General features: G+C 39.5%; 1 protein-coding gene across 1 annotated transcript; it reads left to right on the forward strand.

Moving 5' to 3' along the window:
• The first annotated feature begins 6223 nt into the window (after positions 1–6223).
• LOC146986469 (peroxisomal succinyl-coenzyme A thioesterase-like) lies at positions 6224–12452 on the forward strand. The gene is made up of 11 exons (XM_085780219.1): positions 6224–6408; positions 7541–7751; positions 7864–7963; positions 8056–8246; positions 8696–8865; positions 9838–9957; positions 10267–10349; positions 11039–11132; positions 11383–11463; positions 11762–11903; positions 12008–12452. The coding sequence occupies exons 2-11, from the start codon at positions 7556–7558 to the stop codon at positions 12142–12144; spliced, it is 1314 nt and encodes a 437-aa protein (XP_085636345.1). The 5' UTR covers positions 6224–6408; positions 7541–7555; the 3' UTR covers positions 12145–12452.
• The last annotated feature ends 1063 nt before the right edge of the window (positions 12453–13515 follow it).

Raw genomic sequence — 13515 nt, forward strand, 5'->3', positions numbered from 1 at the left:
GATGATAATATTTACAGACTTTAGTCAAAGTGTTTGAGTTCCTTTTGAAGAGATATTAACGATGACATCATACAGAGCCCCCCCCCTCCCCACACACACACAATCTCAGGCTGAGGGGCCCCCAAGAAGCCGATGGAGGTGGAGTGTGTATGTGTGTGTTTGATTCCTCCCCAGGACAAAGATTTTCCAAGTTGAGAGATAAGAGCCTGAACAAAAACATGTGTACGAGCTGTGTGAGGGAAAACAGACACACACACAGTGTTGGTTGTTTTGACTGTAGGACGAGGTCACAGAGGTCACACACACACACCCACACACACTTTATGATCTGTGTGTTTACATCCACGGTGTTTTTATCCCACTAGTACCACACAGGAACTAGGTCAGTGTGACACACGCACATATAATAACAATAATTTGTCCTTAATTACTTCTGAAAATGTTTCTTTTTCCATTAACCTGAGAAGGCAAACACTTTTATTTTGAAAATCCACTGCTATATAGGCTACAGCTCTGTACAAAGGGGTTAAAGGAGAAGATTCAATACGTAAACAATTAAAACAGAGCAAATACCATCAAAGTCTATAGATAAGTGCCTGTGTGTGTGTGTGTAAACATAAACCCCACACTTCCTTTGTCTCCTCCTTCCTCTCACCCTCTGTTGCCCCGCCTCCTTACAAAATAGACATATGTCAGTTTCTATATGTTTATATTTCTGTGTGTGTCTGTTTACATTTAGAAAACTGAGACTCAGAGAAATAAGTGAAAAAGGAAGGAAAGAAAGACAGAAAGAAAGAAAGAAAGAAAGAAAGAAAGAAAGAAAGAAAGAAAGAAAGAAAGAAAGAAAGAAAGGAGACAAAAGCTGTTTGAACCTGTTGACCTCCATCAAAACAAAGACTTCCTCTCTGCTGTCGCCCTGCTGGACACAACAGGAAGTGCAGGTTTAAACTTCAACCTGTACTACTACTGCTACTACTGTTACTAGTACTACACCTATACTACTACATCTATCTGCAGAGTAATACTATACATACTGGTTTACAATTGAGTATACACTTTATACTGTTTTTATATTTATTACGTTTACTATCATTTATGTTTCTATTTATTTGACTTTTCAGCTGTAATTTGGAACAAACTGGAACAAAAACTTCTGGATCAATGAAGTTGTATCTTATCTCATCTTAGATCATGGTCAACTTTAAAATGTGTTACCCATTGTGTTGTTTTTACCATGTGAGTCTGTGTGTCTTGTGGGTTCCGATCATTATTATGCCATGCAACTTCATCGGAATAAAGACCAAAATCTAGTTATTCTAGTTCTAGTTGGTTGTAGGGAAATGGTCGGGAATAAGTTTACACAGTACAATGTGTCAATAAAATCCTTTGTCTTACTGTGGTCATGTGAGTTTAACAGTTCCATGTTAAAGTCCCCACAAACAAAAATCGTTTTCTTATCATTCATCTTATCATACATATCAATCATTTTTTCTTTAAATAACTCAATACAGGATCCAGGTGTTCTATATCATGCAACTTATTATTATATTCTTGGTTTTATCCATGTCTACTTCTACTGTGACACACTCCATAATATTTTCTATTTGTACTGACATACTCTCTTTTTTTTTACATTTTAAATCACAATTTACAAATAGTGCCACTCCTCCTCCTTTCTTATTGACTCTGTTGGTGGTGAATAGCTCATAGCCCTCCAGGTTAACATCAACTTCCTTCTCATTGTCCAGCCAAGTTTCTGAAATTGCAATCATATTAAAGGTGGGGAATTTTTTTTTACATAGTCCTCGATTTTAGAAAAAATTCTATTCAAACTTCTGCTGTTGAAGTGTATTACTGAAAAAATGTTGTCCATTATTTTCTTTCTTATAAATTGTTCATCTGTATAGTACTCACAGTTGCAGTTGATGTTGTTGTAGTGGTGATGGTCAATGCCATTCTCCATTTCATACATTTTATGTTCCGTGTATTCAAAGGTTTGTAAGTTCAATTGTTCAAAGTTCTGATGATCACTACTCACACTGATTCATCATCACTTGTGTCGCTAAATGGAAAGGTATCGTCACTGTCAAGCCCTGTTGTTGTGGTTATATTGTCAAATCAAATCAAATGTCAAAAAGGTCAAAGGTCAAAGGTCTTTATTTTATCAATTTGCTCCATTCCAGTGTAATGTATACAAAATGAGATGACATTTCTCAGGGACTCGAAATACAACACACACCCCTCCCACCTCCATTTCCCTCACACATAGGTCTACCCACTCACTTATAAAATATAGAATACTTTTTTTTTTTAATAAAAATAGAGTAAGAATCTGGATAAATAAATAGAAGAGAAGAGAGAGAGAAAAAAAGCAACAAAAAAAAAAAATCAGTTAAGTGCAAATAAATGCTACAGTGTCAGAGCAGTGCAGTTCAGCTGTTCATAAGCCTAACAGCTTGTGGTAGGAAGCTGTTGGACAGCCTGGTGGTTCTGCACTTGACGCTTCTGAACCGTTTGCCTGAAGATAGAGGGTGTGAGGTGTCAACATGTGGACCAGTGTTATCCCATCTATTAAACCAGTGGTTGAACCAGAGTCCTGTTTTATCTTTAATTAAGATAAAACAGATATTAGATATTACAGTGTATTAAATGTATTCACTGCAAAAACTCAAAATCTTTCCAATAATATTCGTCTTATTTCTTGTCAAAAAGTCTCATTTAAGTCAAAACTAAACTCTTTTCTCTTAAAATAAGACTCATCACCTAAAAAAAACTTGTTTTTAGATAAACTTAACTTGTTTCAAACAAATTTTCACTTGAAATAAGTAGAACAATCTGCCAGTAAAAGCAAGTTTGTTGTGCTTGTAATAAGGAAGAAAAACTTGCTCCACTATCAGATTTTTCTACTTATTTCAAGTGAAAATCTGCTCAAAAGAAGTAAAAAGTGTCTAAAAACAAGCTACTTGTCAGTGTGATGAGTCTTATTTGAAGTAGAATGAGATTTGTTTTGACTGGAAATGACACTTTGACTAGAAATAAGACAAATATTCTTGGTAAGATATTTGAGTTTTTGAAGTGTTGAATCTAGTTTTTCTTTGCTCATCAGTCTACAGTTCTGTACTTTCACTTTAGTAGGATTTTTTGAAAAACAGACTTTTATTTTGAAGGGCTATTTTACTTTGCCATCCACCAGTTCAGAAGTAAAAACCAACACAGTCTGGGTCCAGATGGTAACAGGTGTCTCCTCCTTTGTTATGAGTGGATAACCTCTCCCCCCCATGTTTCCACAACACTCAGACAATGACGTGAGACTCCCATGAATATTAAGTGTATGAATATAATGAAAAGCAGCTGAGCGTTCCTGTCTGATTCCCTTTAACCAGTCAGTGATTTAGAGTGTGTGCCTGTGTGTGTGTGTGTGTGTGTGTGTGTGTGTGTGTGAGGCCGAGGGGGCGTGGCCACACACATTTCTCACCCTGCTTCAGACAGCTGATCTTTGACCTCTTTTACTCGTCTCAATATGTTTTTCTCCCATTCAGTCCTTATTATTAGCGTGATTAGCTCGTATAACTCGGCCCCGGGGGCTGATGGGAGCTGAGGCTCGTTCATCATCACTGAGTGTGTTGTGTTTTATTTCTTTCTTTTGAAATAAGCTGCTGAAATAAATGATGAGGATGATTCACAGAGACGCGGACACATTCATCTCTGTTACTGTGGAGCGTCTGGTCGCTTTGTAAGTGTAGTAGACTAACTTTATTTTTGCTACCACAAGCCGGCTAGCAGTTTCCCTTCACTTCCAGTCTTTGTGCTAAGCTAGGCTAAACACGCCTTATATATTTCAGTACTGAATACCAGTAGTAACGTCGCATAACCTGGAATTTAAGTTTGTTTTTATGTGCATTTTTGTTTTATTTTATAATACTGTGTTTGGTGTTTGAAATTCATTTATTTGGATAAAACCCCTTGCAATACTGGTGCAATAGTATAATTACAATATTGTAAATAATGTAATATTTACATAATTCATTGTCAAAATGCCTTGTAAACACTGTCAGTATTATTCGAGACAGAATGTTATGTTTGCTATTATTTTTGTCATTTTTGAAATGATATTATTTGATAAAAAAGCACCCCAGAGTAACTTATTGAGAAATCACGATGAGTTTTACACTTTGCGTATGAGATAATAAGGCTTCTTTTAATATAATATAATAAAATGTAATATTGTGCACATTTATTTGATCTTGCCAAATCATGGTTTTCCATCAATGTATGAAAATTGTTTGTGTGAATGTGTTTACAATAGTTTTTTATGGTTTAAAAAGTGTAAAAAACTGATTTAATATCCCAATTATTAACATTTTATCTTTTATAAGTGTAACCGTAACCCTATAAAGTGGTACCAAACTCTTTAAACTACTTGAAACCTGACGTTAATGAGTGAACACATGTTTAAAACTGTTGTTTGTAACGTAACACCGATGAGACTAGCAGCAGTAAAGTGGACAACGTGGATCCTGTCACATGAGGCCGATGCGTTTATGGACCCAGAGAACAGATGGACGTTTCAGCGCTAACTGACAACCAGACGACCACACTTTGTTGTTGGGTAGTCAGTCGGCTCAAAAACACCAACCACCGCCCCCCGCCCCTCCGTCGTCCATTCTCCTCAGAGGTCAGAGGTCGGAGGGCCCGCGGGGTCGTCTGGAGACATGACACTGACTGCTTTATTATCTAAAAATAAAGACATGATGGAAATCTACCTTCATACAATGTAGGACCCTCGAGTCATGGGTTAAAGACACGTGAGAGAGAGGGAAAACTTTAGAAATAAAAAAAGACTCTTGATTTGTTTTATGGATCTAATTAGATTTTATTGTATAGATAAGGAATCATCAAAACAAAGCAGATAAAGAGCTGTTATCACTAAAACAAACAGATTACAGCAAATAATTATGTTAATAATGACCAGGGGTGTTTTTACAGCACATTGTGAATTCAGAGTGAAATTGATTTTAGCTCTATTAGAATCAGATGAAGTTTGCTTCCTCCACAAAGAACAAAGATTATGATGGGGACAAATATGAACTTAAAAAAATTTATATAAACATAAACATAAACAGAATATATGCTTATTAAATATGTATGAATGTATATCTTGAGCTATGTAAAAAAAAAACAAAAAAAAAAACATTAAAGTGACCCTGACCTTTGATCTCTGACCATCAACGTCTAATCAGTTCTTTCATCTCAAAGTGCTCATGAGATAAACTTTCACTGACATAAGCAAACAAATATGAAAAAAACCCGTTATTTTCTTTGTGCTACAATTACTAGGCTATATAATGTGTTTTAAATATCATAAAATCATCAGTGCCTAATGCTAATATTGAATTTCCATTTATATTGAACATTCACATTTACAATAAAAACAAAATATGTAACATTTATATATGAAACCTATTTGAATCTGGAACAGTTTCATTATATGTGTGACCCATACTGTATATAAAGCCTCATTCTTTGACCGGCGCAAGACAGACTCATGTTTTCATTCATCAAGAATTAAAGTCAGAGGTTGGAAGACGATCACATACCGTCGTAGTTCCGACCATAAACGGTGATTCGGCTCCGTTATTCTCATGACTCGCCACAAAACCGAAAGTAAGGAAACGCTGGTCGGCTCGACCAGCATTTCCGCCACCACTAATAATAACAAAACAACGGTAGAGACAAAACAATATATTATTTATTGAAAATGGGCCCATTAACAAGTGTGGGTAGCGTAGATTCATCCACATTAACGTGAGACTTTTTTATAACCGAATAGAAACTCCTCATTGTCCCTTTAACTGATGTCATAAACAGCTGAGTCCAAATGTCTGAGACCAGTTTCCCAGAATAAGAAAACTTAAAAATAATATAAATATATACAGTATAAACAAAAAGAAATTGCTCTAATAAACATGCAAATTAAATATTATTATAAGGTTGAAAGTTGTTTTACCAAAGAAAACTCATCATATGGATATTTTTTTGATAAACATTAATAATGTAATGGGTAGGCTATGTAATAAACTTGACAGATGTTGGCGGCATCACCGTCGCCATAGGGACAGATGTGTCACATTTCTTTATGTTACAGTAAAAGTGTATTGGTCTCATCTTCACCAGCTGAGCGGCTCCATGGCGCCACCTTGTGTCCGGACGCGGTAACGTGTCAGTGGGAGGAGTCTGCAGCTCTGCCTCGGCCGCTGGTGGTGAAGTCCATAAACAACGACCTGGATTTCTTCCACACACACTGAGTCCGAGTCCACGCACCGAGACACCGAGTCCAACAACACCTAGAGACACCCACGGAGACCACCCGGCAGAGCGCGAGGACACAGCTGCACACATCTGTCCTATGTGAGTAAACTTCACACTTCATATAAGGACTTCTTATGGACTTTAGACTCGTGTTGACGCGCCTGCGGGGATCCGTGCCACTCGTACTAGTATTACTACAATCACACAACTGTTTCTAATGTATTTAAATCCCATTAGAAACAACATTAGAAATAGTTAATGCCACTCGAATGACACAGGAGGTGAAGTTAAACAACCTCAATGAACCTCGGATCAGGTTAAACCACATGCACAACTGTAGCTACTGTGGCCAATGTGCATACCCGGTACTTATATATGAACCTTGAAAAAAACTTAAATAGCCTACACAAATAGATGCGTTTGAGATAAGATAAGATAAGATGAGATAAAATAAATCTTTATTTATCAATGGAGACATTTACAAATCACAGCAGCTCAGGCACAGAGGTAGAAAAAAACTCGATAGGAAACAGGGAAATAAATAAAAGCACAGATACAAGAAGGAAAAATGTATTGAAGAAAAAAAATTATATATCTGCATGTGTGTGTGTGTGTGTGTGTGTGTGTGTGTGTGTGTGTGTGTGTGTGTATTGTTAGATTTATATATATTCGTTCATACCAATCAATCAAACAAACTTTATTTATAAAGCACTTTCATACATTGATATATAATATTATACAGTATATGTTGATATAATAAACCCAAAGGGTCCAAAAGTCTGAGACCAGTTTCCTTGAACAGGTAGATGACGTATAAGACGTATATGTAAAACTGTTCTTCAAACATCTGCGATTCCATTTTTTCCATATCTAATTGACAAAATATATACATTAAATACATATTTGGTATAAACGTATGGAGGCGTAGCCATCAGGCTTTTTAATTCTTCGGTAAATGGTAGATGAGCTGACAGACAAATGAATTAATAAAAAAATAAAGTCATTTGTATATGGATTCATCATTTGAATATATGTACAAATTTGAAGTTTTGGTTTGTAATGACAATATATCCCAAACATTGTTAATATATTAGTAAGAACATTGACATAGGGTTAGGTTAGCATAAGATTTGATTGGCTGAACTGCATTCACCATCTTCTGCTGTTGTTTTTCATACTGTGTCCAATCAAATGGTTTTAGTTTGTGTTTTGTCTCTGGTTGTTTCGTCAGTTTACTCGGTTCAGGATGGACAGGAAGCAGTTTTGTGTGAAGCTGTCGGTCCAGCCGACCAGAGGACTCATGGACGAGAAGTTTGTTGTCCTGGTCCAGAATGTCCCACCTGGTCTCCAGGTGACGGTCCACGCCTCCCACCAGTGTGAGGACGGACACAGCTGGGAGGGGTTCGGTCACTACAACGCCGACACTTCCGGGAATGTGAACGGTAAGTGGTTCAATACAGGAAAAAATAATCTAGAAACGGTTGAAGGTTCAGAAACATTTGTGAGAGAATGGACAACAAAATAAGAAATACTGTTTGACTCTTTACTTCCCAGTGTCAGAGGATCCCAGTCTGGGGGGGACGTATTCTGGGGTTGAAGCGATGGGTCTTCTGTGGAGCCTCAGACCGGTTCCAGGCAGCAAACCTGGACTCAGGTACACCAACCAGGACAAAACTGTTCAGGTTATTCACATCAGTACCTGGATCAGTTATTAATATCAGATCTGATTCTCCTATGATCCTTCAGGATGAGGAAGATGAACGTCCAGACTCCCATGGAGGTCACAATCTCAGTGTACCAGGGTCACCAGACGGAGGGCTTCATGGACCAGGTGCCGTTGGCCAGTGTGGTGGTGGAGCGCTGGTACATGGCGCCGGGTGTCCGGAGGATCCCAATCACTCAGGACAACCTAAGCGCGACCCTTTTTCTGCCCTCAGGTAGGACCAGAGGAGAGTCTGGAGGGATGCAGAGTCATAGTGTGTGGTTGGCAAGAAAAACTAGACAAACATCAAACCAACCACCAATCAACCACCCAACCTAAATTGGTAGTTTGTACTGTGGGAAAAACCAATGAAAACCATCTGTCTTTTGGGTTTTCACTTGTCTGAAGGGCGACACTTTTCCTGCCCTCAGGTAGGACCAGAGGAGAGTCTGGAGGGAGGGAGGCTGTAGATGGGTAGTCATCACCGTAGCTTTACAGTTGTAGGAGCCACATGAGCGGGGGTAGGGCCTACTGAGGAAGAAAAGGAAGGGGACCCAGCATTGAGCCTTGTGGAGCCTCTGTTACCAGTTTCCTTGGTTCAGAACTTGACAGATTTTAACAGAAAGATGTGAAACGTACATGATCATCGTCTTCATCATCTTTGTTGTTCTGACTTGTCTGAAGGACCTGGACCCTCCCCCGGCATCCTGGACCTTTGGGGAGGTGGAGGGAAGTTGGTGGAGTACCGGGCCGCGTTGTTTGCTTCCCATGGCTTCGCCTCCCTGGCTCTTGACTACCTGACTCCTAAAATCACCATGGAAACTGGGAAGATGGTCGACAATGAGTACTTTGAGGTGCCTATATGAGTGAGCATTTGGGCGGATTGAAGCTATCCTAAAGTTTGTAGCGTTTATTTAAGATAAGAACCTTTGGATAAGGAGATAGTCATCTGGTATGACTTTTCCCCTAAATCAGGTCTGGAATCACCTTAAGTAACCAGACAGTTAAGACAGTCAGACTCTGTCAACAATAAGGTAGTTATTTGGGGTAAATGTCACCTGTTATCTTCATGTGTGTGTGTTTATATGTCAATATAACCATTGCTCAACCAAAGGTTCATTCACCTTTACAAAGACGCTCATTCACTCAGACCAGACACTGCTCAAGATTTGTGCCTTGACAGATGAGTCCTGCTGATTTTAATTAATGTAAAATCAGTTTATATGTATCATTAGTATGTCTGTCTAAATATCCCGGAGCGTAGCACAGCGATCAGATCAGGCTGTTTTATTTTATCATCTTTTCTGTGCAAATAACCACATGAACAAGTGTAACTGACAAACCAGTAATGAGCAGAAAATCAACACAAAAGAAGTCTTCCAACAATCCAGAGCTGTAAAACAGCCAGTCCAATTATTGACACTGAAAACACAGGATCAGATCTTGCTATTGGTCTTAGCACTTTCTAAATGAAGGATTCAAGTTCAATGCCAATTAACTTATTGTGCAAGTAATGTTAAGTTTAAGAGATAAAGAACATGATTGCACAACATCCTATGACAATGAGTGGACAGTTCAGAGTCAAAGAATAAATCCAGATTACAGCAGCCTGCTTCACACTGATAGATCGGCTGCCAAGATCTGAAGAGAGCTGGTTTATGGAGGCATGAGGCCACTTGCCGGTACAAAGACTTCACATTTGAGCTGTGAACCATCAAAAGTTCAGTGACATGATATGATGGCAATATGAACACTGTAGTCCAGAACAGAGTGCTGGTCTTGGTGATGGTAGTCCACATTATAACTGGTCTCTGTCCCTGCTGCAGGCGGCCTACAGAGTCCTGCAGCAGCATCCTCAGGTCCTCGGCAGCAGGATCGCCATGTTGGGTCTTTCCTTTGGCACAAGTATCACCCTCAAAATGGCTGCGTACTCCCAAGTTGTAAAGGTAAAAGAAATTTGAAATAAAAGGAAACCGTTTGTTCACCTTCAACCCAAAGGTCATTTAAACCTCTGCTGCTTCCTGAAAAGGAAATAGTTTGGCAATAGTTTTGAATGATTACCTTTTCTAACTTATGTATTCTTTTGAATTATAGCGGCAAACCACAAATGGCCATTGAAAGTTCAAATTAATTTAATCTATTTTCTAAATAACCCAACAATTGACCTTCAAGTATTCAGAATACTACAAATAGGCCTAATGAAAAGACAAATTGTTACAGGAACTTGATGTTTTTCTTGTATTCATATTCAACAGCTCCGGTGTGCGGTGTGTATTAGTGGGAGTCACGTCCAGCCTGTTGACGGGTCTGTGGAAGAAATACTTAGTCACTTTAATAAGTAAGTTGATCTGTCGTCAGTTACTTTTTCACTACCATCTGTTGTCATCTTGTTCTCAGAGGGTATACAGTGATCTTTCCTCCAGTACTATCCTCAGGACAAACATCATCTCAAATCTGAAACACTCAGAAATTCATAGAAAACCAAGTAAACTCATTTAACCTCCAACAAAGTCAAATACTGATGAAAATGTTGTAATGTGAAAAAACTCAACAAAAAAACTCATTGAAAAGATGAGAGAATGACTATGATGTTCAGCTGAGTTCATGTGGCAACTCACTGAACGCACAGTTTCAATGAATTTACAACTTAAAAAATGATTGAAATGTAAATTGCATTATGTTTTAAACGTACACTAGCCACTGTTAGCTGCAGACTGTGCTGTTCGTAGATTAACGGTCGAATTAGCATGTTTGCTCCTGTAGGTTGCTAGCTTGATTAGCCTTTAGCTAAATGTGTATAAGGTTAGTGATTCAACTGCAGTGGATCAAAAATCTCAAACAACTTACACTTAGTTGTGTAATGATAAATGTGAACTGTATGTTATCAAACACCAGCTAATTTGATCTACATAGCAGAAGTTGTCATTTGTATAGCCAAGTATTAGCTGCTCTTAGTTTGAAATCATGACTTCCACAGATTGAGAGGATTTAGTCATAGAGAGATGACACCTGTTTGTGTCCAATCAGAAATGCTGCAAAGACTCGCTTCAACGAGGAGAACCAGGCGATCTGGAAAGGCCTGCTGCTGCCCATCCCCACCGACCCCGAGTTCAAAGTGGATGTGAGTAGCCCACCACTTGGCCACAATGACTCTGTCTTATTCTTTTTTTTGTCCCAACAAAAGTACATTATGTGTATAATTTCCCTGAAATCCTATTTGTTTCATGGGTGAAACTGTGATGTGGATCAGATAATGTTCCCATTCTGAAATCTGAAATCTCAAAAAAAACTTAGCTGATTTAACTTAAGTAATGTCTCAGGTACATGATGGACAAAGGTCTGAACTGTTGCTGCTGTTTGTCTCTGAGCAGATGGGACGAGTCCAGTGTCCTCTGTTGGTGGTCGTAGGCGAAGACGATCAGAACTGGCCCGCCTACGAGTCTGCGATGGATGTGAGTTCATTGACACGACGACTTCCTGTGTGAATGATCATTTACTTTGTCTGATTAGAAAGTAAGATGGAGGAAATTGGATCAACACTAATGTGGAAAATATGAATTGAATGAATTGAAGTAGCTGCAGTTGTATCAAAAATAATTTTAATTTTAAAAATGATCATCCTTTTTCTCTTTTTCTCGCACTATACAAATGTAAATACTTGTGTACCACCCGTATTTAAGTATTGAAGATAGAAAGTAAAACCAAACATGTATCCAATGTGAGATAATGTTTGAACTTCCTGTTCTCCAGATGAAGGAGATGATGGAGCGAGCAGGAAACAGCCACCTGCTGACCGTCCTGTCGTACCCGAACGCCGGTCACCTGATCGAACCCCCGTTCACGCCGCACGCCCGAGCCAGCACCTTCAGAACTGTCAACACCCGTCAGTTGTGTAGGTTTACCTTCAGACTGAGAAGCTGCAGACGGAGACACAAACTCTTTGGCTTCAGGTCTTTAAGTGTTGACGACTGTCTCTGCTGTCCTTTGTCTCTGCAGTGGTGGCTCTGTGGGGCGGAGAGACGGCGGCTCACTCTCGTGCTCAGGAGGACGCCTGGAGGAAGATGCTGGTCTTTCTGAGGGAGAACCTGTACGGTGGCAGGAACCCTGGTGCAGCATCGTCTGCTAACCTGTAGTCACGGTGACAGACAACAGAGATGATGAGATGGTTCAAGCACTTTTATGGAACTTTAATGGAATCAACAGCACAAAAGATTAACAATATTTGTTTGATAACCGGCACTTTAATCAGAACCGCTGTCCACTTGTGTATTCATGGAGTTATCCTGCAGATACAGGTCAAACATCAGCAGGAGAAAGAAGTGGATCTCTGTGAGAGGAACTGCTTGTTTCATGGTCAGACGATGGTCACTGGTCATTTGTGTAATTTTCTGATCAGTTTCTTTTCAGAAATGGACGGTGGCCCTGAGAGCTTGACATGCTGCACCTTAACAGAATGTATATGAAATAAACAAACACATTTTCTGGAGTAGCAGTGTTTTGAGGCCACCCGGGGCCACTGTAGTAAGTCACATATCTTTAACTGGACTTCTTTCTTGGTTGTTTGAACTTAAGACGATTCACCTTTCGTCTAAAAGGATTCTTTAGTTGGTTGGGGAGTCCCAAGTATTTAACCTTAGTGGGGGGAAAAAAACCTTGGAAGTAAAATGCACTTGTACGTTATGTTTGGAAAAAAATATCCTAAATCCAAACACAACATCCCAGTACATTTCAAACCCAACAACACTGACACTCGGACAGAAATTACCTAACCCAAAGGACAAAACACCAAGACACAAGCTTTGCAACGTTGCATAGTCCAATGCAGTGAGGAGTGCTCCAACTCATACGATAAACCAAACAGCCACAACACAGGAGAACGAGCTGTTCAGGACAGGGCTCGGTTATTCTTTTTCTCTGTCCAACCGTCATTTATATCATGTCCTTCCAGTAGTTGAGTGCGAGCGCGGCTGTATTTGGTTCAGCCAGGTCTTCTGTGGTGAACATCTTATGAGCTGTTTGAAGGGGGTCCACTGCGCTCACATGAGTCTGAACAGTTCACGGTTGGTCATGGCCAGAGGCAAAGCGTCCATTTGGGAAGATCCCTCTCTCCATTCATTGGGCTGGCTGCCTACCTTGGCTGTTCCACTGTTGGAGACATTTGCTGACCCTGGCATTGGCTGGGCTAGACTCAGGATGTCTTTACTTCACTTTGTTATGGATCCCCATTCTGTCCATTGTGTCAAGAAGTGTCAGAAGTTCCTGGTAAAACTTAGGAGGCAGGAACTTCAAAGGTGCTCACTCCGCCCTCCAGGCCGTTGTGTGTCCACTGCAGAGTAGAACCCGTATAGGTACTTCCAAGTACCTATTCCAAGGCAGGGATTTGTTTATTTGTTAAAGTTCTGGGAGATGGTCCTTCTGGGGTGTTTCCTGCTATAGTTCCACAGGGGTATTTCCCTGGCCCTGGAAAATTACCCTTAAGTGGTGTTTCTCCCCACTAAGGTTAA

Source organism: Trachurus japonicus, chromosome 6 (genome assembly GCF_045865225.1).
Source record: "Trachurus japonicus isolate A0001 chromosome 6, Traja_1.0".
NCBI classification, from domain to species: domain Eukaryota; kingdom Metazoa; phylum Chordata; class Actinopteri; order Carangiformes; family Carangidae; genus Trachurus; species Trachurus japonicus.